The following is a 26,233-nucleotide window of genomic DNA, read 5'->3' on the forward strand; positions in this document are numbered from 1 at the left end:
ATGAACCCATAATTATCCCGCTCCTAATGCTGCTTTCGTCTTATTCTCTCTCAGTTTGTTTTACGGAAGGTTTCACTTCTATCAAGTCTAACCGTTAGACTGGTATTTTTTTTTATTTCCCTCTTGGGTCATGTGATAGGTATTTCCAACTTGCAGTACAACCTTATAAACCTTTGCCTGTGGAGGTTGATTTAAGGTAGCGGGGTTATTGCAAGCTTTTCCTTACTCAAATCGGTTGCCCCTCCGCAAGCAATGTTAAACTTCCGAGTGTATATATGCACTGAAAAATATTATCATTAACAATCACAAACCGCTCGAGGGGCATATGTACATTTGTGGGCCTACCATTTTTCAAAACAACATCAAAACACGTACCACAAATTGAGGAAGGAGCTCGGCCAAAACACCTTACAGAAGTGTACCCGCCAATTATTTATTTATTTTTATTATGAAAATGATCGATCTTTAAGAACAACATATCGCAAAATTCGTGATTTGTTAGTGAAAATAATCGTCCGAATGAGTTGACAATCCAAAGGTTTATGAAAAAATTTCTAAATTTTAAGAAACGTGTTCGTTGAGGTTTGCAAAAGGATTGACAGACCACAAATTGGGCCTCTGTTTCAAATATTACTGCTCAACCTTCAACATCGATATCTCGACAATCTCAACCATTTGTCATACAAGAATCGACTTCTAGGCGGCTTTTACGTGTGGACGTGATCATGGTGAGCATTTAAGTGATGTAATTTTTCGCATACGATTGTTAAGAGCTGTATTTGAAAAAAAGATAGTGAAACCTGTAATAATCTAAATTTATATATGTATTTATTTTAAAATCATAGAGAAACCGGTCCTGAATGCGTTGGTTACAGAAAAATAGAACATTAAAAAGTTAATTGACAAATGACTAATTAATATACATATTTTCGAATCAAAAATAATTTTACTTTTACTTAAACTCTTTCGGTTCAAAATTTAAACAGAGAGAGGACAAGTATATATGAACTTTTTTCTTAACACCGGCAAGTTATTCAACATTCCCTCCAAGTGGTGGTGTTAATCGTGAATGTATTTTGAATACGAGTAAGAAGCAGTGCATTCACCTAAATGCTGTCAAAAAATATTTACATTACTCTCATATAAACTATATTTTGCGTATTGAAATGTTATCTATGATTGAAATGGGACGTGATATCTGTTAAAATTTCGTGAAGAGTTAAACAGCCCGTAGTTGCAGACAAGAGAATGTATGACGAAGCTGGACTTCACCGTTTTGGCACAACTTTGCCTGAACTTGATGAGGGTAAGTTGTAATACTACGTAGAGTGGATCAGTTCTGTTTACTTTTTCCGGTACTGTCTTTTTAGATACTGTGCCATCCAAAAAACCAATACGATTGGAAGATCAAATTGTAACCGACGAAAATGGAAAGCGCCGATTCCATGGCGCCTTTACTGGTGGCTTTAGCGCCGGCTACTGGAATACGGTGGGCTCGCAAGAAGGCTGGACACCGGCAACGTTTAAGAGTTCGCGCAGTGAAAAGGCGGCAAATCGGTTACAGCAGCGTCCAGACGATTTTATGGACGATGAAGATCGTGGAGAATTCGGTATTGCTCCACAGCGCTTACAAACTCGATCGGAATATACTTCATTTGAGCCAGAGGAGAGTAAAAAGCGCAAGTTAATGGCACCGTCCAGTGGATCTATACCTGGTAAACCGGTGTTGGAGCAGTTACTTGCACCGCGCAATATTAAAATAGGTGAACGCATATTGAAAAGCATGGGATGGCGACCAGGTCAAGGTATTGGGCCACGGCAAACCCTCAAAGAAAAGAAAATGACACGCTCCCGAAATCACCGTGAAATGTATGTAATGAAACAGTACGGCTATCAACCGAAAGCGCCAATTTCGGAGTCTCTAGGGCACTCCGACGATGCAGGTGGTGAAGAAGAAAGTTCTGATGAAGAACTTGATAAAATAACCTTTGCTCCAGATGACTATGAGCCGTATGTATGTATAGCAAAAAAAGATCGTTTCGGAGTGAATTACCAGGGAGGTTTAAGTCGAGATGCCGTGCTTTCAAATGCTCCAGCAGCAGCTACGAGCAATAGACACATAAATCTCTTCGAACCAGCATTGGAGGCGATGGGTAAAAATAATAAGAAAATATCCTTTAAAGGGCAAGCATTTGGCGTCGGTGCGTTGGAGGAAGAAGATGAAGATATATATGCTAGAGACGATATGTCCCGCTATGATTTCTCGTTAGATGATCATAAGCCTAAGAAAAGGAAAGTGATAAATGAACAGGATCAACTGATTGTTGAAGGATTTCTAGCAAGTAAGATTCCACTAAAAATAACGAAACCAGAAAATCCATTAGTACCAGAATCTTTCATACCACGTAATTGGTTGGAAAGAAGAAGCCGTTTCCAACCAATAGATGCGAAAAAAGCTGAAGAACTTGAATTATATTTCAAAAAAGTAGAATTGTCGAAAAACAGATTGAATCCAGATGAACGGTCTGAGTTACTTGGAGAGACACAATCAATGGAAGAAAATCCTACTACTAGCACGTGCGTTCGACAGGAGCAAGCCCAGAAACAAACTCAGCCAAAAATTGACTTTAACCCACTTCAAGAGAATAAGACAGTGCGCGGAGTTGGGGTTGAAATTTTGCCTGAAAAAGCGAGACTCATGTTGGAGCGTCTAGAACAGAAAAATCGATTTACGCGCGCTAGCGACAACATGCCTGATGGAAGCGATGATTTAAAAGAAGTGATGAAGCAAGTCTACGATGAGTCAAAAAAGTCCGATACCACATCAACCATGTTTAAACCATTTCTTCATGATGAGCAAAAACAACGACGTTACGAGGAATTTCTATTGGCCAAGGTGAACACCGAAGAAGAAATTACATGTTTTTTGAATAAAATACAGCCAGTGCATTTGAGCGGATGGGATCGAGAAATGGAAAAGAAGGAGTTTATACAGGCGAGCAAAATCTTTAAACCACTCGATGGGCTGATGTCGGAACGGTTAGTATATTATTTTCTAGGTTAGAGTCACCGCTTCATGTAGTTATTCAACGATCAGCCAAGCGTACCCTGTTGAATATTACCAAAGAAGGCTACGGCAGAGGAAAAGTGATGTCATCTAAAAACATGGTATTGCTGAGGCTAAAGCTCCCACTTATCGAACTACCCAGAGATGATTCCACTAAAGTCATTAATTTCGAAAGAAGTTCAGAATTGAATTGGGCGATAAGTTAAACAAGAGTATACCCCGCACTGGACACATATGGCTCAACGACCCATAGTGGCTGGAATATACGTCTTCAGACCCAAGTGTTCTGTGCCAATGGATCATTTTCCAAGCATCCTCCTAGCGTATGCTATCTTTTTATGTGCAGAGATAAATTTAGACAGAAATTTCCGGAATGAGTGAATTGCCATTCAGAGTCAGGGGCACTCATGGCTCTATCATTCTGTGAGATTAAGTCTTCTCTGGTCCATGAGTGTACCGAGAAACTGAATTTGGGTTGCAGGACACAGAGGTATAACTGAGAACGAAATAGTGGATGCATTGGTGAGAGAGGCTGCGGCCTCACCATTAGTAGGACCCGAGCTCTTTTGTAAGAAAAAAACTTTTCGAAAGATGTGGAAATTTTTGCAGCGAGACAAATAGTTTATAGGACAGTTAAAGTAGTAGAGAATGTTAGACTAGCTACTAGTTACAGAATGTTAGACTAGCTTCTAGTTCAACCGTTGTACTTAAAACTAAATTCAGTAATATAAACCCTCTTGTTTTAATTTGAATTTCAGTTTCATTTCGGAGGCAAACATTCAAGCAGAGCACAAACCACTAGAAATATCCCAGACTTGTAGTTTCACACCGAAAAAAATTACTGTTGAGCGCTCCAGATCAATGTGGAAGCCCCATCCCCTACTATGCAAACGATACAACATAGCTGAACCGTATGGCGGTCATATCGAGGAAGAAAAACGACCCGCCTCGTCGGCAAAGATTTCCGTTTTCGATTATTTGGAAGATTGTGTGCATAAAAAGTCTGATTTCAAAACACCAGTTATCGTACCAGTAAAAATACCTCGGATCCAGCCCATACTGAAGCAGACAAGCTGCAAAGCGGAAAGTGAACCAGCTAATAGCGGTAAATCAATAACTTCGGTATCCACAGGCTATGCTTCGACTATGGCTACGCGTAATCTGAGCTCCTCTGAGTTATCAGCTACTTCTACAGTTGTTGAAGACCAGTTGAAAAGCAAGCATGCGAGTCCAAGGCTACAAAAAGTTGACAGTTTAAAAGTAGGACGTACAAGTGCCAAAACAGATTTAGAAAAGCTTGCCGAAGAATCTATTTCAAAACCACCTAGCGAAAAGTTGGAGCTATACAAAGCTATATTTGAAGACAGCAGTGATGAAGAGACTGTAACCAGCAAAGAAGAAACAAATGCCAACAATTGCCCGCTGAAAAAAGAAAATCAGTCGCTGCCGCTGTCTCTCAGTGGAGATAGTGTTAACGTTTTGCGTAACACATCCCCGCCCCGTGGCATCTTTAGTGCATTGCTATCTACGAAGGGAGAACAAAAAACGGCGGAAAAAACAGCACACAACTCCACAGAATCATTTGATGTAGGCTGTGACATAGATTTAGAAGTTAGCCACGGAGATATCGGACATGCGAGGCCTGCATTAATACCCGCTTCTGCGGAATCTGTAAAAGAACACAAAATCGAATTTAAACAGCCAACGGGTAGCTCTTCGAAAATATCGTTGAATACATATTCAACAGCGTCCTCAAATCCATCAGACGACGAAGTGTTCAGGAAAACATCACTAAAAGTAGGAGATCCTCCTTTTTTGAATTTTACAAAAGCAGAAAGTTCTCCCCCATCAAATATCGATAAAGGAAAATTGCCGAAGGCAAAGACAAGAGGTGATCGACTGGCTGATGGGGGTAGACCATATGGTCCAACTGCTGGATCTCTCGATGTACCTAGCACTTCGTCAGGCTTGGAATCAGCAGCTTATGGTCCAGCACTGCCCTATCACATACAAACGCCCATCACTAGTGAACCTGTGTACGAGTTGAATAAAGTTGTTGAAGAAAAAATGCTTCGTTTTCTGGGTCAACAGACCAGAAATTCCAAAAACGTCAGAGATGAAGAGTGGGTGGAGAAGAAAGTTCGTAAGATATTAAAAAATAAAACGCTACCCAGAAGTAGTAGCAGTAGCAGCGTCGATAAGAGTTCCGATGAAGATAATGAAAGTCGAAAAGAAGTAATGAAGAAGAAAAGTAAAAAGAATAAAAGTCACAAGAAAACAAAGAAAAAGTCGAAGGAGAAGAAGTCCAAGAAAACTAAGAAAAATAAAGATAAATACTAGGTTGCGAATGTAAATATATTATATTTATAGATATAGAGATTGTGACATCGCATTACACAAAAAGGATTATTTCAAATAACGGCAATAAAGGTAAATTCATATATTCATGAAAATGAAAATGTTTTTGAGTCTTATTTACTTTAGGACACCTCATTCAGTATATTCTTTCATCTACATAATTTCCAAAAGTTTTTCGGCAATGCACATGAATATAGGAAACATATATTCCTTTCGTGTCGATGTCACAAAACTGTCGAAAGGTTTCACCACCATACAATTTTGGAAATCACTTCCTCGAAACCATGCATATCACAGCATTTTGGGCGTGGATTGCCTGTGGAGCAATGCCTTGCGTTTGTTTATGAGTTGCCAACCCAGCTGAAATACAATGCCAGTAGTGGCGACTGCACCTTACACCAAAGCGCTAAATGTCACTCATTGACATATTCTCGTACTTGAAAGTCGCTCCCCGTTTAGCGGATATGTCGCTCATAACCCCATTTCCTTATTATAAGCACCACACTCGGTTTTACGCACTAAAATGACTCGACTTTTACGTGTCCCGATGAGTTCTCTTAAGAGGACGACAGATCAAGGTGAGACTTCTCTATGTAATTTCTTTTCTTTAGCCAACGGTAATGTGAGCGATAGTCCTATCTTCATTTTCATATAAGCCAGCTATGATGGGGAGAAGAAACTGTTACACTAACCTCGTTTAGGGCCCAGGTCTCGACAATGTTTGAAAATCTTTCCACTCAAGCACTTCGAACTCTGTAAACATTGTTAAGACCTTACGCAAACAACGCTTATTTTCTCGATATGTGAGGCTTCTCGAGAAGAGTGTTGAAAAAGTGTTGAGCTCTATGGAAAATAGTCTCGAAAGGTTAAGCTCTCACTAATAGAACGCAAACATTGTATTACTGAAATGCTTACGATCAAAAATATAACAGGTGGCGCTAAAGTAATCCTCCTATCAGAAAATGCTATAAATTTTTCGATTGGCCCCTAATGTCAGTTCTGTTTTGACATTTGTGTAGTAAACACATGCGAAATACACGTTAATAAACAATGTTACGTTACACTGCTCCAGAACGCGGAATATTGCTGACTATTTATTTGACCAATAATCTGTCGGTGACTTTGGCACAACGTGAATTTCGTCGCAGATTTCCTCGCCGTCCAACGCCTACTGGTGAAACACTGCGACGTTTAGCCGCTTGCCTCGAAGAGACTGGCACAACACGAGATGCTGCCAGGCGTGGCAGACCCCGGAGTAGCCGTTCTGCAGAGAATATGGCTGCTGTAGCCGAGGATGTCATGGAAGCGCCGTTGACATCGACCAGACGACGTGCCACGCAAATGGGTATGAGTCGACGGTCTTTACAGCGAATTTTGGTACAATATTTGAAGATGTTTTCGTACAAAGTCCAGACGGTGCATCAGCTGTTAGCTGCTGACCGCCCATCACGTCTAACATACGCTCAAGCCATCCTTAATCACCACAAAGAGGACGATGATTTTTTATCAAAAATAATCATGAGTGGTGAGTCCCATTTCCATCTTAGCGGGTACGTAAATAAGCAAAATTTACGCTTCTGGGGCACTGAAAATCCGCGTGTAACCCACGAAGAGCCATTACACCCGCTCAAAGTCACTGTATGGTGTGCTGTTTTCGCTGGAGGAGTCATCGGACCTTTTTTCTTCGAAGACATCGCAGGCCAAACGGTTACTGTGAATGGTGAGCGCTACAGAGCAATGATCAACGAGTTCTTTTTGCCGCAACTTGTTGAATTGGGATTGGAAAACATGAGGTTCCAACAGGACGGTGCAACAGCACACACTGCACGTGCCACAATCGATATGCTGAAGGATGCATTTCCCGGGCGCCTAATCTCCCGTTTTGGCGATTTGCACTGGCCAGCAAGATCGCCTGATTTGACCGCTTCAGACTTCTTTTTGTGGGGCTTTTTGAAGTCGCGGGTTTATGTCAACAAGCCTCAGACTCTTGCAGCTCTTAAAGACAATATTCGTCAAGAATATGAGGACCTATCGCCAGAAGTTTTGGCCAAAGTGATGGAAAATGCCATAAAAAGGGCTCAAATGGCAATCAACTGTGGCGGCGGCCATTTACATCACATCATATTCTCGACTTGATGTAAAAAAAAAATTAAAAGACCAAATAAAAATAATCCACAAGAAGAATCAAAGTTTTTCTTTTTTTTTTTTAAATTACAGCCAAAAAACATCGCAAGGTTACTTTTGCGCCACCTTGTATATGTACGAGGTGATAAAGGGAAGAGGCGCATTTGCACATCTGCTTAAGAAACCAAACTAAACCCATCAAATCTGTTCTAGATAGTTGCATCCAAATCCCTAGCTCACTCTTCTCTTCATAGATGAAATATTACTTAAAATTCTTTAGAAAATCTAAAATAATCTTCCTACTTCCAAGTCTGTTGTTCACTCTTCTCTTCATAGGTGGAGTGCTACCTAAAAACGTTTAGAAAATCTAGTAAGCTGTGATGTTTGGATGTAGCTATTTGGGCTCTCGAACTCTTTTCTTTCTCAATACCCCATCGTTGAAGCTCACACCTTTTTTGGACCGTCCGTCAGATCTCTCATAGGCGATGTTGGTCTCTTCAGGGTGTATAAGCGTATTTTTTAGTATTTCAATGTTAACTGTTGTGTTTACTCTAATAACTCAAAGTTTCGAAGAGGTATCGGGAGTTTTTATATTAAGTTTTGAAATAATCACAATGAATCGTGCTTAAGTTGGGGCATTCTTTGCAAACAATACAGTTCAAATTGATAAATAAATAAATAAAATAATAAACATGATGCTGCGAAGGGCTTAGTTGTACCCACCGAACGTCCTCGAGAGTCGGAAAATGTTCAACCGCATCCAAAATCAAACTTTCTAATATGTCTTACTGAGATAACTATTGATCAAACCATTCAAGCATAGCTTGCCATACTCGTACATACACATCCGCGTATGTCCAGTGCAAAAATATACATACATATGTATGTTTCAATACGATCACTCGGCGGTACGCCGCTTGAGCCAGCAATCTCTTTGCCCAACTCTGCGACTCTCTTTCAACCAACCAACATAACATACCAATTGGGCCCAGTCAGCTCATTTGGCATCGCAGCTTGAGCGCCGAATTTAGTTTTGTTTTACGGGTATCCACGAGCGGTTCGGCTTTACGGTGAACTGGCGCATGTTGGACGGCAGCGAGACAACGACGAGACGCAAAGGTGGCGAAGACGACGAGACGCGGCAATGCGACGGCGCAGTGTACCGTAGCGCTACGAATCGTGTGCGAAGTGAAGAAACAAAAAAATAATAATAATTGTAATAAATTTAAGTGAAGCCAATGTAGAAACGAATCGAAGTTGGAAAATGAGTTGGCTAACAAAAGTTTGATATTTGGTAGCAGAAAATAAGAAGACTTCTAATGTGTTTTTGTTACGAACATGCATTTGAGCGAGTAATATTTTGTTGTAAGAGGTAAATATACATGTACATATCTACATAAGCACATAGTTGCAAGTGCCAGCTAGTGTTTTTACTGCCTTTTTCTTAAAAACAAAAAAGCAAAACACAAAAATGCTTACGTTAAAAGTGAAAATGTATGCATTGCAAAGCTTGAAAACAACGAAAAGTGCATACACAGTGTGTGCGTGTGTAGGTAAATGGAGAAAATCGTGCGATCGTGCGATAAAACCAGTTGGCGTTTTGACGGCAACGGAGCGGACGCTGACGCTTGCCAGTTTCCAGGTTTTGCACTCACATTTTAATTTTTTTTTTGGATTTTTGACTTAGTTACAATATATGCATGTATGTATTTATATACATATATGAAATGATTTTTACATAATACCAATATTTCAAATATTGGAGGCTTCTATGCTACAAATACACAGACATACTAATTTATGTAATATTTGTATGTAACTAAAAAAATATGGCAAAAAGGCACAAATTTACATTAAACAAACTTCAAAACACGATTTGTAAAAATCCATCTAACTACAACAGTGATCAGTATGTGCAAAATTTGTGTCCCAGGTAGGCAGTGCGGTGTGAGGTGATCGATAAAAAGTTCGACATGCAAGCCATATGCGGAAATTGCCAGCAGTGACGTTGTTTTGCCAACTTGGCTGTGTGAATATGAAGTGGACAGAATTCATATTTTTTGTGTATTTTCTTTTTGCTTTTGTTGTTATTGCTATTGCCAGTCGAACAGCTGCTAGCTGCCGGTGCAAACGTTGACGAGTTCAAGTGTTTGGATGTCTCAGCGGACCAACAACCAACCAAATCCCCCGCATGGTCGCCCAAAAGTGGTGTGAACTTCTTGTATTACCAAAGAGAAAAAGCAAAAAACCAGAGAGAGAAGAAAAGGAAAGAATATCAAAATGAGCAGTAAAAAACAACAAGCGATACGCTCCCCTTGTCGACATTCTGCTAATAAGTGTTTTACACAACATAAAATGTGTATAGAATTAGTGTTGCATAAAATATTTAAAATAACTCTTGTTGAAATGAGAAATTTCTTCAACAAAAACACTTCGAAAAAGATTCAATTAAATACAAAGGCCATTTTGTGTGTGAAACTGGAGGAATGTGTTGAGTTTTGTAGTGAAAAGTTAGAGTAAAAGAAATAAATAAAATTTTTTATGTTTGAACAACTGCAAAGATTCATAAATGCTTAAATCAAATAATTAAGACACCAAAGGCAGTAATAAATAATAAAATAAAGAAAAGCAAGAAAAGGCAGTTGAATAGAGGCAAACCAAATCCGGCAATTTAAATTTAAAGTAGAAACCCACGTACATACATACATATTTAATGCATAAAAACAACCACAAACATGAAATAAGTCTTATACGAATGTAGCTGTCGCTTATGATGCTTCACTAAACACACTAACAACAAGCTAGAATAACAAAGCAATGGAAACTAAGAAAACAGCAAGAGATTGTTTGGGAGTAATAGAAAAAAATTGGTTTTTACTTTGTGCTGACGCTCAGCTGCTAGAGCTTTAGTGAGATCATACCTGTACATACTTCTTCTAGAATCACTCTTTTTTCTCATTCAATTAAATTTAGATTCGGCTGCAAAATCAACATAGAATTCAACTCACCAAAGGCTAGAAATACAAAGTGAATATTTCCAATCGAGGGAGAAACGTTTGTGACTAATTTCAAGCGGGGGAGTGTATCTTACTTAATTAAATTAAATTTAACTAATCAACCATAAAATAATTTTAAATTCAATGCCAAAGAACTCAAATATTTATTTTTATCAATTTTGTTCTTGGATTCGGAGCACGGCTGTTAAATGCTTCTCTAGAAGATTTGTGCATTTATTGCTTTGGGTAATGAGTGTTTCAAGCCAGTTTAATTTTTTTCAATAGAAACGAGGCGTACTTCAAAGAGGGTAGGTTGCCACATTCGCAATGCCGATTTCTAACACATCTTGGGCTGGGTTGTGCTGTTGGTGGTTTTGCTTGCTGAGAAAGACATTTCTTCGATTGAAGTTCCCTTAATCGTTTGCGTTCCAGAGGGTATTGAAAAAACACCGTCGAAGAACTCCAACCAGCGTAATCGCGCTTTCTCTAAATGAGTACGAAAAGATCCAAACAGCGTGTTAGCACTTTTTATTATGTGTCGAAAAATAGAAATACCGATAACAAATTTATTTTGTATATAGTCTTATTCTACCTATTGCAAATGTAAAGGAGCGTTACATTAAAAGGAGCTGTGTGATACACTTGCTTCAGTAAATCTGAGTAGGTATTTCGGCTGCTTTTGGAAGGCTGGCGTTTGCTGCTTGTTGTATGGTTCATATCCATGGGCTTCTTATGCAATTAGAAAATACTTGTTGAATTACTTTACAAGTTTCTGAGAGTTTCTCACAACTTTGCCACGGACCTTAGTCCATTACTGTACAATATATAGAATATTTTGAAAATAAAGCGCCTAAGGTTCAGGTGGCTAAAAAAATGAAATACGTGTTGTTCTTAAACATATCGCACCCTAAATACAAAAAGGTCACAACTCAAAATTTTCCAAAACTGGGTTTTTTGCATAAATTAATTCAGAGTACACATTTATGTCAAGTGCGTTGCTTTTGCACGATCAACTAAAGAGAATTATTTTTAGTTGCGTTAATGGGCTCAAGAGCAGCTGATTACTTTTATTACACATAAAGAGTTTTATTTTGAGTTCTGCCTCTATAACTGTAAAAAGTGATAAATTTCGTGGTATATTATTTTGCATTGTGCCTCTTTAGTTGTAAAAAGTGAGTTCAATTAGGTTAGGAAACTTATAAAATTAAAACATTTTATCAGTTAAAAACGCACAACTTAAGATAATATCACTAGTTAATCGAAAAAATTTCAGTTAAAGAGTCATAAATCAAAATTTTGTTTTATTTTCGCAAACATAATATAAAATTGAAAAAAATATAGTAGAACCTTCTTCAATGTTGTATATTTTCATGACGGAACAATATTTTCTTTAAATATTACAATAATTTTTACATAAAACGTTTTTCGTCTCTCCTGAAAGTCTTAGTATTTTGAGTTGTGACCCTTTTGTATTTAGGGTGCGATATCACCGATTTAAAAAAAACTAGCGTTAAGTGCAACTCATAAACATCACCGATAGCCTCCGCCCTTTTTGTTCCTTCACCATGTTTCATTTTACAAAGGTGGTATGTTAATCTGCAGTGCTTTGACAGCTTACCTGTAAGATATCTTTGATTCTCCCAGTTAAGCGCAGATACGTCCCGTTCAGAAGTTGTTCAGGTATATTCAGGTTTGAGTTTCATCAAACTAGCGACAAACCGAGTTAGCCTCCATCTTATTAGTTGTTCTTGAGGATAAGCAACCTTTGGATGCTCCGTACAGAGGTTCTTGATCAAAAAATGCCATCTAGCAAAATTTTTAGCAATTTTGTTGTCTTCAAAGCCAACTGGAAATCTAAGATAATTTTCCCCGTGCTCTTACGTGCTCACAATTTGTTCCGAAGCATTTTGCAGTCGTTCCCAAGTGTTGATGTTGTTTTATATGAGTCGTTGATCTCTACAGCAACCTGATTATTTGGCACTAAGCCTCTTACGAATACCTGCTTGCCTTTTTTACCTTTGCCCTTTTACGAAGACATTTGCGAGCACAAGTTCCGTTTGTGAAAACCTATAACCGGAATATGGTTGGGTAAGACTTTTCTGAAGCTTTGGACTAAATATTCACTAAGTTCCACCTTCTAACATTAAATTCTACGACCAGGTTATAATCTGGATTTTTTCATTTTTTCAAATTCGATTTTTAAAACTAAAAATCAATGAGCGACTTTCTAATTAATTGATTGGATAATTTACTAATACCACTATTTTTTATTTTTTCTGAGAACTATAATGTAAATATAAACATTTTATTTTCTCGAAACTGGAAAAGTTGTTAATAATTTGTTTTGTTCGTAGTAGTAAAGCTGGTAAAATGTTCCTCTTAAATTGTATGCGGTGGAATTACTCAACATGTCGGATATCATAAAAACCACTGCCAATTTTGTTTTTTAATATTTGTTAAGTAATGCCGACCCAAATATATCATTAATTTTTCGTCCGGATTAAATCTTAAATGATGCCCAATACCTTTTTTCCCGTTCTCGGAGTCTCTCACTCTCTCTCTCTCTCTCGAAACAGAATCTATGCACATGCTGACATTTGCTTTCATATGTGTGTGTATATGTAGGTAAGTTTATCTTCAATGAACCATTGCTGCCGGAACTCTCTTTTTCGTTCGTTTTCGCACTGGTGAAACGTAATATCGTAAAATTAGTGGCATAACGTTAGCTTACGGCCAACTATCAAGGTATTCATGTAACATACCAACACGTACATGCTGCATACGCACACAAATATTCAGAGATATACATACATATATATGTATGAATCCGCGCTTGAAGCCAACCGTCCTGTGCGCGGCTGTTTGTTTGCCGCTCTTTTTAGTTCAACTGTTTGTCCGGCTGTTTAATTTACTTCACTTTCATAAATCATTTTTATAGACATTTTGTGGATATTTTTATGCCTTTCACGTGCACGTCTCATTCAAATACAGCTACCTCGGAAATATGCTCTTTGTGCAGCCGCTCTTGCTCAGTTGTAAGCCACATAAATCGCTTGTACTCTTAATTTTTATTCTTTTAATTTTATTTTCTTAGTGTTGTTGCCATAGAAATCAAACAATCAACAGGTAGTTGACGTGAAATATTTATCATACGAAGAAGAAGAGACGCGTCGCCAGCTCTTCAAATATTTGATTTTGCTCAAACACATTTTGCGTTAGCCACAAATCAAGCATGTTTTTATATTTTCAGTTCTTTACATGAAATATATTTCTACCCAAAAGGTTCATTGATGGTATTTCTTCAAAACTTCTCTGCTTAGTTCAAGCACTTGACAATATCTCTTCTTCAAGAGCTGAATTGTCAACATCTTCTTCACAGCTATTAACGTTCGTTAGCATTGCCATCGCCGCTGGGTATAACTACAATGATAGCAGCATAGATTAACTGTCCACAAATTCCATTGATTGTCACGCTATGTGCGATTTGTCAGAGCAATGGTTATGACTTTGATTGTTTTAAGTACTTTGTTGGTAGATGCCGAAGGCGAAGAATTGAGCTGCACATTTGCTCCCAATAGGAATGAAACTGACTGAGTTGGAAAAAGCTGTCAGTGTCACAATAACATATGGATGATTCAAAGAGATATTTGTATTTTGATCAGTCTATTTATGTACTTATGCATATGCATTTTTGACTAGAGAGTCTAATAGTCCATAAATCAGTCAATAGATATGCGTATAAAATTTAAAATTCAATAGATATGCCTATAAAATTTCGAACAACCGATTCGATTAAACCAGTGAACGAATAAATTACTGCTTTGAGGATAAAACAGATTTCGGCAGTTTGAGGCACTTTGAATTTTTGAAATAAAATGATCAAATTAAATAAAATAAGCCATAAATAAAAATAAAAACTGTTTTTTCCGGGATATGGCATTTTGTCTTGAGCTAAGACTACTTAGTATATTATTTGATGGTTATCTGGTTTAAAGTATAAACTCTAATTTTTCAGTTCTCTTTAGCGCAGCAGAGTAATTTTGAATTTTTGTATTATCATTTTCATTATTTGGAATCTCTTCAGATCCACGGTACATACATGTATCTGTGCCTTTCCCTTTTTCCTCTGAAAACTTTTTTCAAATAAGTAACCACAAGCCCTTCCGTTTTGGGTGTATTGCGCATTCTAGAAACTATAAGAAACTATCCATTATTGCTTGAGAGGTAAAACCAAGGAATTGATCTCTCAACTTCAAAACGCAGCTTTGCTGAATACAGTGGAGGAGGGATGATAGCCCAGGGTCAAGCGCATCCAACACTAAATGTGCAAAATGATACCGAAGATGCATGCAATTCTCCATAGGATCAAATATCGGTGATTATAGACAGTGTACAGGAGAATGAGCTAGAGGCGAACACGCTAATAATAGATTCACATATAACTAGACTATTTACTTTTTCGAGCTTAACTCCAAATCCGTAATTAAAAAGAGAGATTACTTTAAGAAAGAGTCTGAAATTAGGTCTTATACCTTAAGTATTAACTAATAAGACTTTTTCAAACCCACTTCACCATCGCATCTGCTGTCAGGCTCTCTTAGGGGAGACGCGAAAAGAACTGCCCCTGAGACTAACAAACTTCAGGCCTGTTCGTGTTCACTTCGAATATTAGTCGGTGAATGGAGAATAATACTCACCTGCTAATATTTAATAAACGCAAATATGCCCACTAACGTGATTTCTAAAAAGTCAGTGAATTATTGGTCCTATAAATGACTGCTTATCTAGGAGCTTTAAAAATGATCACGAATTAAGATTCAATCATCGCCTTTGTAGGGGTACAGGGGCTCTTTGACGAACCGATAAAGTTCAAGTATCCAAGCTTTACTGGAAGGCATGCGCTGCTTTAACTAATGATAACAAATTCCTCAACGCTGAGCACGCCGTGTCAGAAGTGAGGATTTTTTCTCATTGGTCTCTAATCTGTAAAATAAAGAGAATTTCCATTGCTGAAGTTACTTAGATCAGCTGTCTGCCCTGTCCAAGTTCCATCCGGCTGGACCACAAAAACACCCGTTTGATATGGTATGGACACAAATTAAGTTTGGTTAGGTTATGAAACGCTTGCGCTCAGTGTACAGCAGTAAATATTTTTTACTTTAATTTTAATTTTTATTTTGACTGGCAACAAAATAACAAAAGAAGTGTTAAGACAAGTACGAAAAAGAGATTGCAATGAAAACAAGCAGTCAATTACTGACTATGGCTAGAAATATGGACGACTAGGAAAAGCAAAATACATGCTTACATACATACATACATAACATGTATTTGCACGAGTGGTAAGGTGCTCACTGCCGCTATCCGCCATGCGATCAATGTGCGAAGAATGCGGAACGCATTCGCAGTGGAATTTCAGCATTGACCATTTCGGTCGTTGCGCATTTTTGATGGTCGGTAGTCTGATTTGAAGCTAATTCGATTGGCTGCATATTTTTGGCGAATATTACTGATATACTAAAATATTATAGGACCAAAATAATAACATAGTTACAATACATATACTAATTGGAGAAATATACAAATTTGGATTTTTTGAGTGCTCCAAAACTTACGATACAAACATTTTCATGCTCCCCAAAAGTGGAAAGTAAATATTCGTGGTGTTGCAACTCGTGAAACTCCAAGTGGGAAAAGCTGTTTAAACGCTGTTCACAGTGGCGCATGCGCGCATACCGTTTGGCCGTTCACGCATACCAATTGGCCGTTCACGGTGTAATCGAAAACTTGCCCGAATTTCTGATTATGCGCACATTTTACTAATCATACATTTCGTCAGCCATTTTAACATTTCAGCAACGTCCAGCAGCAACGAACACGCGCAACGGTAAACAGTAAATAGTAAAAGAGGAAAAAATAAAACAAACAAAAAATACATTAAAAAAATAGCAAAGTGAATACGAAATTTTGTTTGAATTGTGTGGAAAAATTACAAAAAAGTGCAAATGTGTCTGATAAATGCGACTGATCGTTCAGTATTGGTACTAGTGCGGGCGTCGTGCGGTAATGTTAATTTACAGCAACAACAGTACGGCAATTATATCAAATCGGTTGCTGTTACCACGTTCGCGTAGAAAGTCCATTGCACAGGCGCCATCAGCGACCTCATCTCAACTCACGCCACTTCGATTAACTACTTGTACACACTTACTCACACATTTTAATTCCACTTGTGGTTGTAGTGGTGGTAGCGGTATCGAACAGTAGCCGCAGCATTTCAAAATGTGGCCGCAACGACGTTGGCAGCTGTGTTTGTTGCAAGTTATTCCGGAAATTAAAACCTTTGCAGCGATTGCGCACCAAAACAACAACAACAAGAACAGCAGTAGCGCGTGTATTTGGCAACAACTAGCACAACAAAAATAATGAGTCAAAATGTTGCCGACAGTTTGGTGAGTATCAAATATAATAATTAGAGAGAGAAAAATGTAAAACATGGAATGCATGGAAAATTAGTGAATGTTGTTATGTATGAAACACACATACATATACATACATGTATATATATTTTATGCATGAAAAAGATACATAGAAAGTAAATGAAGGTGCCCCAATTTCATAAATGCTACATTTCTATATTCGGACTTTCCAATTCTACCGCTTGCAGGCCTTTTTGCTTTTAGCCAAATTTTATTTGCGCATTTATATAAATAGACATAATTTTCTAAAACCGAGTTCTGTTTTCGTTTCAGCATATCATTGCTTCTTTTTCGGCTATTTCCATATATGAATAGTTGCGCAAACACCTTTGGCATCATTCCTTTTTTCTCTGCCTTTTAGCGTAATTATAGCCTTTCTGTTCAGGGTTTACGTGTGTGCTAACTTTATTTATTCGGCCGAAATCGCCAATCAAGAAAAAGAAGCTTAGTTTTATTAGCTTTTGTCGCCTTAATCGAACGCCTCTTTTTCATAGACGTTGAGTTTTTTTCAAAATTAGGAAGATTTCTTTTTTATGCCAACAAATATTGCCCAACTGCACATTTTGTAGGGAGCTGGGTAATTGATGTGTGGCAAATTGTTTATACACGCTCGCAAGTGCAAGTCCATGCAATTATGTGCGTATATGCATGTAAATGTGTGTTATGTACACATATATACTAAAATAGGGTGACCGAAAAAATTTGGAAAAATTTGTATATGGGCATGGCTTATAAAATTTGTATTGTCGATCAAAAATTTCAGGGATGTAAATCATTTGCATAGACATATTCCAAGAGGTTTCGAAATATCTGTTTTCTCTTCGTAAGTAATTAAAAAACGCGATCAGATACAAAATCAGATTGTTGAGTTAATTATACAGGTTTTTCACAGAAGTTAGTGAGTGGTAATTTTATAGACGAAAGTTAAAATACATTGAAAGTTGGTGTAAGGGTACCACTAAGGTATCTTATGCTAAAAATAATATTAAAAAAACATTTTATAAATAAAAAAAAAAAATATTTTTTGCCAACCTTTTGGGAACATTTAGAGAGGAGATTGAAATATTTAATGCATAAGTGGCGCGGGTAAACGTTAACCCGAACGAAATAATTGCTATTCTACTTTCAAAGTAATAGAAAATAAGAAATTAAAAAAAAAAGTTAAAACAATTTTAGTTCAAAAAATTCTATTTGCAAAAAAGAATAATTTATATTTTTCCTTTGCATGCGCGAAATAAAAAAAACCCAAAACTCATTTCCGATTTATTGGTTTTTTTAAGAATTGCATGCAGAATTCGAAAATATTATACGATTCAGCAAACAAAAAAATGAGCCCACCCTAATATGCATAAAGTAGCAAAACGCAATATAATAAATGCTACTTTATTTTAAAAGCAGATATTAAAAACAAAATTTTTTTCTTAAAGAAATTTTAGTTAAGCTAATTTTTATTACAAAAAAAATATATATTTTTATTCATTACTAATTTTGATTTCAACTCTCTTTAATTTTCATATTTTTCTTCTACTTCATAGACACACATACGATTATGCACTTTCATTTTTATTTTAATTGCCTTATCGGTAATAAGAAGCATTTCTTTAATCTTTTTATGCACAGACACAGCAATGTCTATGACACTTTCCCTCCAACCAACAAATGCATACATATTTGTAGACCTTGTCGTCAAATTCAATTAGTATCGATTTCCCCTGATGGAGCGGAATTAATACTTATTTGCCAGTTCACACATACATACAAGTCTATCAGTTGAGATGTGATTATTTAAGTCAATCCATTAAATGATATTATGAATAGTATGACGATTTGTGGAAAATCATAGTTACAGCAATTATTGTAGTTAGTATCTTGAATCTTGCTATAATTCATTTATAAAAGAGAGAGTATTCATTTCACTTCCTCTGATTGAACATTTCTCGTATTACACAGAAAATTATTGACTTATAATTAAAAATATTGAAATTACGTGCAGTTTCTTTAGCACGCTCCCATACACAAAAAAAATCACAAAACTTAAATTTTGCTTTTATTGCCGATAATGAATGTTGCAAGCGATCTAAAGTTGCTGTTTAAATCTGTCGCTTTCGTATGTGCTTTTAGTTATTAAGTTTTATTAAAATGTTTAATGTCCAGTTTTCTCAGCCATTCATAAATTTAAGTCATTACATTCCGTAAAAAGCACGTCTAGCCTTAGGTTGTGCGCCAAATAACTTTAAGTTAAACAAATATGCAAATTGAAGGTAACCATATTGCAGTTTAGTTCATATTAATGGAAGCAATATATGTATTTTTAAAGCCGCCGTAGCCGAATGGGTTGGTGCGTGACTACCATTCGGAATTCACGAAAGAGAACGCAGGTTCGAAACCAAAATTAAGAAAAACATTTTTCTAATAGCGGTCGCCCCTTGGCAGGCAATGCCAAACCTCAAAGTGTAAGTCTGCCATGAAAAAGCTGTACGCGCCAATTATATATATATATAATATATACATATACATACCATATATAGGGTGGGCCATGTGAAATTTGCTTTTTGCATCGGCTATAAAAAAACTAATCAATATTTCTTCAAACTTTTTTTTTATTTTGAAGATTGAACATTGTCATTTATGAATGAAAAATAATATCGTTCAAATGACTGCCACGACTGGCTTTACAGTAGGCCATTCGATCAACCCAATTTTTAAGCACATTTTCGATTATTTGGGCTCCAATTTCATGAATGGCAACTTCGATTTCGTGTTTTAAAGCGTCAATCGTCTCTGGATGCTTCGCATAGCATTTGTCCTTAACGGCTCCCCACAAAAAATAGTCCAACGGACTTGAATCACAGCTCCGAGGCGGCCAATTGATATCGGAATGCAAAAACGGTAGCCAAAAGTTCGAGTGTAACTTTGGCAGTGTGAGAAATTGCACCGTCCTGTTGAAACCAAATGTCGTCCATGTCATCCTCTTCAATTTTTGGAAACAACTCGTTGAGCATGTCACGGTAACACTCGCCATTTACTGTAACCGCGACTGCTCGCTCATTTTCGAAAAAAAATGGCCCGATAATGCCGCTAGACCAAAAACCGCAACAAACAGTGACTTGTTGTGGATGCATTTGCTTCTCTACAGTAACGTGTGGATTTTCTGAGCCCCAAATCCGACAATTTTGCTTACTGACGTTGCCACCGATGTGAAAATCAGAAAAGAAGAAGAAGACTCACCATTTTGGAAATAGGTTTTCAATATTTCCCCAATTTTGTTCAAACGCTATATGGCCCATGCATATATATTTTTAAAGCCGGTGACAATTTAAAAAATATCTAAATTTAATAAATATTTCTGTCACTTATATTCATCTAAATGCGGATCAGAGGATCAGTAATCTACTGAGGCTCGTGAAACGGTGCATTATAAGTAAACTCAGAAGCCTACGCCTTCGTACGGTCTCGCTCAGCAACACGGGGGACCAGTTCTGGTCTATATGAGATCATTGCTGACTAGTCAAGTTAACCTAGCCTAAGATATTTATCTAAATATTCTGCTTAAATTTTCAAATCGGGTTATCGAAGTAATGGGTAGTGTAGTATAAAAGCATTCGTAAGCAGATAAACTCCCTTGGTTATAAAATTAAGTACTTGATTGTGTAAAAATATTTTTTGCGACGGAAATAAACATTCACCGATAAGCGAAATTACTAATTGTACTTGCTGATACGAAAATCAGCTGTGCAGCTGTATCCAAAATCAATTTATAGAAGTCACATAACAGAGAATCACCTAATTCTGACCGAGTGGGTTGCATTACTCAAAATAAGGTTCATATGATGACAAATAGGCACATGGGACGAAATAGATTGGATTTGTGGATATGCAGACATTTTTCAAGTCAGATAATATTTCCTATTGTATTTTATGCATAGAGAGAGGAATTGATAGGTAGGAGAAAACAGGAGGGGTTGTAACTCATTGCAAAATCTCTTTTGAAAAGAGAATGCAGCTCCTCCATTATCAATAATCTGATCCAGAAATGTTCCATCTAAAGCTGCAATTAGCCATAGCCGCAACATTACAGCATTTGACGATGAGCCATGCCGTAACCATAAACAGCTGATATTGAAGTAGAATTAATGACAACATTTGCATTTCGTCATAAAAATGCGGATAATTCTCCACTAAGTCAATTAATTTTTCGTCGTTCATTTTTAATATTGATTTGTTAAATTTGTATCATAAAATCAAAGCAAATGTAAAGTGTTTCATAGCTGCTTACGGTTTCGGGGGAAAACCAAAATTCAACAGATACATATGGCTATGGTTATTGTTATGGTATTATGGTGCGGTACGATTCATCGTTTACAGTGTTGGCCATATGTTCGATCAGAACAGCTGATTGCTATGGTTACTGTTATAACTAAGGTACGGCACCACCAATTCCAGCTTAAGCCTAACGAAAGCCGGACCTGCCATCTTGGCGAGTGTTGGAATTGTTAGCTGGTTATTGCATTGATATTAGATATTTTATATGGCTAAAAATTTACCTTTCACGTAGTTGCTTTAATTTTTTGTGTTGAAATTTGACTCTAGCCAGATGTTGCCAGATACATAAGTATTGTTGTTTGAAAAATTGGTTTGAAAGGCCATCATACAAAGTTACCTAATACGCTTTTAATGTCGCGGCATCAACCCCGTCCTTATGTGGGCCACTACCTATGCTTATAGCGGCTATTTCTCATCATTATCGTTCTTCAACGGATTCAAGCGTAGACTCTGCAGCTCAGTGTTTCAAAATTTCTCAAACGTCTTTTCGTTTATTATTTTGTCGTCAACTAAAATATCATTTGACGTAGAGTTTAGTATTCATCGAAGGTGGTTTTTATTTTATAGAGGGCCCTACAGTTTTATGCAGCCTCCGAATGGCAAATGGTTTATTATGAGAAGCTTTTTTATGGCAGAAATACACTCGGAGGAGTGCCATTGACTGCCGAGGGGCGATCACTATTAGAAATAACTTTTTCTATCAATTGCTATTTCGTGTCCGTAGATTAGAACCACTTCCCAATGATAGCCACGCACTGACTCTTTCGGCTACGGCTATCGCCATACATTGCTGTTGCTATTAATATGAATGCCACTGTATATGTGCATGTGTGTGCGCACATCTAATTTTCTCTTTTATATAACTATTATTTACATATTTCTCCGTCATAGCCAACGATTTAAATTAGAAAAGTTAAGCTCTGTTTTCTTTAGTTGCGAATAGGCTAACTAAAGCAAAATTGCAACAATTTAATATTTACACAAACAAAAAAAATGTTAAAATGGCATTTAACCTACCCAGGCACGTGTTGTGTTCACGAATTTTAATTATTGATTGTGTACATACATACATACATACATATGTAAATACACAGTTAGGAAATATGAGTAGTTTGCCAAATGTGCGTGCAAACATAATATTTTCATACGTATGTACGTATCTAGATATCCGATTTTATTTATGTTTTTAAGCAATACATTTTTTGTCTACCCCAGTTTCAACAAAAGGCTTTTAAAATTATACGCACATCCTGCTACTTAAAAAACAAAACCAGTTACATCAAATATTATACAAGCGCTGTTATGTGAGTGAATCGCAAAGGAAAGTACATACATACATATTCAGCATATATGTATGTATGTATGTAAGCGTTTGTTTAAACATTTCAGTCAATACATAAATTTGGGGTTTTTTAGGAGAGTAAGCATCAGCATAGCCGAAAAGTCACATCAGTTTAAATTAAAAAATAAATTGAAATTTACAGCGAAAAGTAAAAGATCAGAACTAACTTAGCAGAACTTGCTTGACAGTGAGTAGAAGAGTGGGAATTGCCAATTGCTAAATATTGTACTAGATTGACGTAAAACCTGACAGCAAACAAATAAAATAACAATCGAACTGAGCGAAAGAATAAATAATTATTTATAAACAGAGAACTCAAATGCGCGGGAAGCAAACACATACAACAATAGAGAGAGCGATTCAGAGAGTCCAAAGCATTTGCTTAACAAAGCAAGCATTCCTCCCACAAAGGCAGGGGCTGAGACGCACAGTGTTGCTGGTTGGCAGAAATGTTGGGCAAATTGAGATTTGGGCGCCTTGTAGTGCGATAAATGGATTTTAAGACTTAAAAGATATTTAGTAAATCCTGCCTTAAAGAATTAATGTTTTTCACTTAAATTGGTTGTAAAAGTTTTGCTTTTTAATATAATTCAAAAATTTCAATAATTAAAAGAGTTGAAAAAAGACTTAAATAAAAATAAACGCTAAATAATAATTTGGTGGTTGAGATATTTATGTTATATATGTAAATATTTCTTATTATTTATTTTATCTTATTTTTTTATTTATCGAGAAGAAAACTCTTGCAAGTCATAATTTTCGCCCAACTCTCTGGCAATTATCGGATTGCTTCTCGCGGCTGCAAAAGGTGTCTGTTCTTTAGGCTAGAAGCGGATTTGGAGGTGCAGAATTTGTTTTTATGGGGAAATAGTTCTAAAACCGAAACCTCAACAACACGTTGATGTCGATATTAAACATTCATAATGAAATCAAAAACATAAATTGGTTGAGGCGCTATGTTCCATTCGGGGCAAAAAGAAGTGATGATGATGATGATAGTGGGTGCGGCGGGTGATATGTTTTGATTAAGTTGGACAGGCGCTGAACGCTACCTCTAAGGTGATCAAGCGGTGCGCGGTGGCACTTTTCGCAGTATGTATATAAAAGTGAAGCAAAACTTCTCATACACTTCAGAAATGTCAATTTTTAAGTTTTGTTAAAAATTATTACCCTATCAAAATTTTCCAATGAGTGCTTGTTCGTCGTAACACTGTGCGAAGTATTTCCTGCTCAGGTGGGTGGTGGAAACAAGGGTGGTGTGTGAGCACTTTATCCCCTAGCGCAGGCAGAGGGAGTGGTAGTGGTGGTGGTTGCGCCGGTGTAAAGCTGCTTGCTTGTTTGTTTGTTGATGTTGTGTGACCAGTTGATGACGTCGCCACAATCGCCATCGTCATCCCTCGGCACAGGCGAGAGCACATGCACGCGCAACGCTCAGTGGGAATCACAATCAGTGGGTTTATGATGAATGCGCACCACTTAGAACGCTGAGTGCGGTTTCGACGATTGTTGGAGACGGTTTCACGCGTTACGTTGGTGCGTGTTTTTCATTTTAAATAAAGTGTTAAGCGTTTTTTATGCATAATAATTAAAGAAAATAAATGAAAATCTTTTATGTTTTTAATTGTGTTTAAAACGAGTGCGCTTGCAGAGCCAACTGACGTTTTTCACGCGCGTGACGGTAAAAAGCTCACGATAAAGCAAATCGTGCATACAAATATATACGAATTTCTACTAATCTACTTATAAGTACATTCATACATACATATATTTATGTACGTACTCAGTGTGGTTGTTGTTGCTGTGCCAAGGAGTGTGGTTGTTTATCGAGTTGGAAACGCTTGAAGGCAGTATTCAACTTTTCGGTGGCGTCATAAGCGGCGTGATTTTATATGCACGACAAGAAAAACAGCAATAGTAATAATAGCTAAAGCAACAACAACCACGATTTCGCGTTCTCGACATGTTTTGGTTTTGATTCTAATTTGAATTGAATTAAGTGAATCTGAGTGAATAATTTCGAAGCCTTTGCTGAATTGTTGCTGAGCGCAACTCGACTTGAGCGACAAGACAGCAGCGCGGGCTCAGACGGCAGTCAATTCAAGCTGAGACTTCAAGTAAGCACGCGGCCGTCTGCTGCCTGGAACGGAAGTACTTGGGGCGTATTAAGTGAAGTACAGCTCGTAGTGCCATAGATTATCCCAGCGGACGCCCATTTAATTACTAACTGCAGTGAGAAGGACCAAAGAAACTTTAGCAGCAGTTCAGCTATATTTATAATCCTGCAGCAATATAACGCTGCGTTATGTCTACGACTGGCTATAAAATAGTGCAACGACCTCTTTTTGCATGCATGTATTAGTGCGCAGCATAGCAGACAGCAGACAGAGACTACATAAAACGGAAGCGGAAACATTGCTAGAGTACGAGGAGTTGAAATACACAGTCGCAGGCGCGGTAAATGTAGCAGTTCGCGCTGCAAATGACCAATCCTCCCAAAGGGAATTGTACCTTTCACAAACAAAGAAGTGGCGAAGAAATCTGATACATATTTAGAAATCTGTACATATTTACAAGTAAACAACTTAAACGCTACAGCTGATGAGGAGACTGTTTTAAATTTGCCTCATTGTTTTTGGCTGTATCGACAAAGAATCGATTTTCCACTCAATACAAAGAAAAATTCCACCGTCACCAATACTCCTTCAACCACCGGAGTCAACTCGCACTGAGTGGCTCATTGAAAGTGTATCGAATTATCGAATTAATTGAATTTTTACACCCGAACGTATTATGAGACATCTAATATATTTAAAAAGGTGAATGTGCGCCATTACTTGGTGACCTTTTGCGAGCGTACGTACGTATATAAGCAGACGAGGAGAAGCAGCAGTCAACCGCAACTTTTTTTTAACGAATTTACCTCAATAATTCGATTGAGTACTCAACGGCTTGGCAGCTTGGCAGCAAAGTAGGAAACAAAACGAATTGCACTCATCAAACGACAAATGGTATGACGGGCGTGTGTACCAACTATACTTCATAGTATTGATTAAAATTCCTTTAATGAAGTTCGTGAAACTGTTTTTTGTTATTGTTTTGTTAATTTTTGTTTTTGTCGATTCATTGTTTCATTGATTGCAATTGTTCGTAAAGGAAGAGTATAAAAATAAGATGAGAATAACAAAGGGAAATGCAAGCCTGCAGGAAATTAGATTACTTTGTTTTAGAGCGAGCAGAATTATTATTACAGTGCAGCTAATTAAAAAAAAATGAATTCAATCAATTAATCAGCAAATAAATGGCGTAGTTGCGCTTTTATTGCAGAAGTACTTTGGGGTCATGGGTATGTGTTTGCGACAATAAGGGAATTTTGGGCTTAAACTATAACGCTTTGCCGCCAATTAGAGGAACTTTTACACCATCTTTGGTCTTTTCAATGAATTTTTATGGATGCAGTTGCGCTGGTCCCAGTACATAGCTCAACTCCAGCGATTTCCTGAACGGCATCTGCTTGCAGTCGTACTTCCTGCTGAACAGACGCTCT

General features: G+C 37.3%; 2 protein-coding genes across 8 annotated transcripts in view; both read left to right on the top strand.

The window, feature by feature from the left end:
- The first annotated feature begins 1,028 nt into the window (after positions 1 to 1,028).
- LOC129243079 (G patch domain-containing protein 1 homolog) lies at positions 1,029 to 5,497 on the top strand. Its single transcript, XM_054880180.1, has 3 exons — positions 1,029 to 1,306; positions 1,371 to 3,039; positions 3,826 to 5,497. The coding sequence occupies exons 1-3, from the start codon at positions 1,249 to 1,251 to the stop codon at positions 5,405 to 5,407; spliced, it is 3,309 nt and encodes a 1,102-aa protein (XP_054736155.1). The 5' UTR covers positions 1,029 to 1,248; the 3' UTR covers positions 5,408 to 5,497.
- Positions 5,498 to 8,601: 3,104 nt separating this feature from the next.
- LOC129243081 (ral guanine nucleotide dissociation stimulator-like 1) overlaps positions 8,602 to 26,233 on the top strand; it is a 49,503-nt gene continuing 31,871 nt past the window's right edge. Inside the window, exons 1-2 of one of the 7 annotated variants that reach the window (XM_054880182.1) lie at positions 8,602 to 8,921; positions 16,385 to 16,997. In XM_054880182.1, the coding sequence (XP_054736157.1) occupies positions 16,971 to 16,997 (27 nt within the window). In that variant the 5' untranslated portion in view covers positions 8,602 to 8,921; positions 16,385 to 16,970. Of the gene's footprint in view, positions 8,922 to 16,384; positions 16,998 to 24,196; positions 25,698 to 26,233 lie in introns of those variants that run through there. The other 6 variants (XM_054880183.1, XM_054880185.1, XM_054880184.1 and 3 more) reach the window with 6 other exon arrangements.

This window comes from Anastrepha obliqua, chromosome 3, assembly GCF_027943255.1.
Source record: "Anastrepha obliqua isolate idAnaObli1 chromosome 3, idAnaObli1_1.0, whole genome shotgun sequence".
Lineage (NCBI taxonomy): Eukaryota > Metazoa > Arthropoda > Insecta > Diptera > Tephritidae > Anastrepha > Anastrepha obliqua.

Bases quoted from the DNA above. Each gene is read 5' to 3' on its own strand.
- LOC129243079 (XM_054880180.1), top strand. From the start codon at position 1,249: ATGTATGACGAAGCTGGACTTCACCGTTTTGGCACAACTTTGCCTGAA. The intron at 1,307-1,370 runs GTAAGTTGTAAT...CTGTCTTTTTAG, and splicing joins TTTGCCTGAACTTGATGAGG to ATACTGTGCCATCCAAAAAA. The intron at 3,040-3,825 runs GTTAGTATATTA...TTTGAATTTCAG, and splicing joins GATGGGCTGATGTCGGAACG to TTTCATTTCGGAGGCAAACA.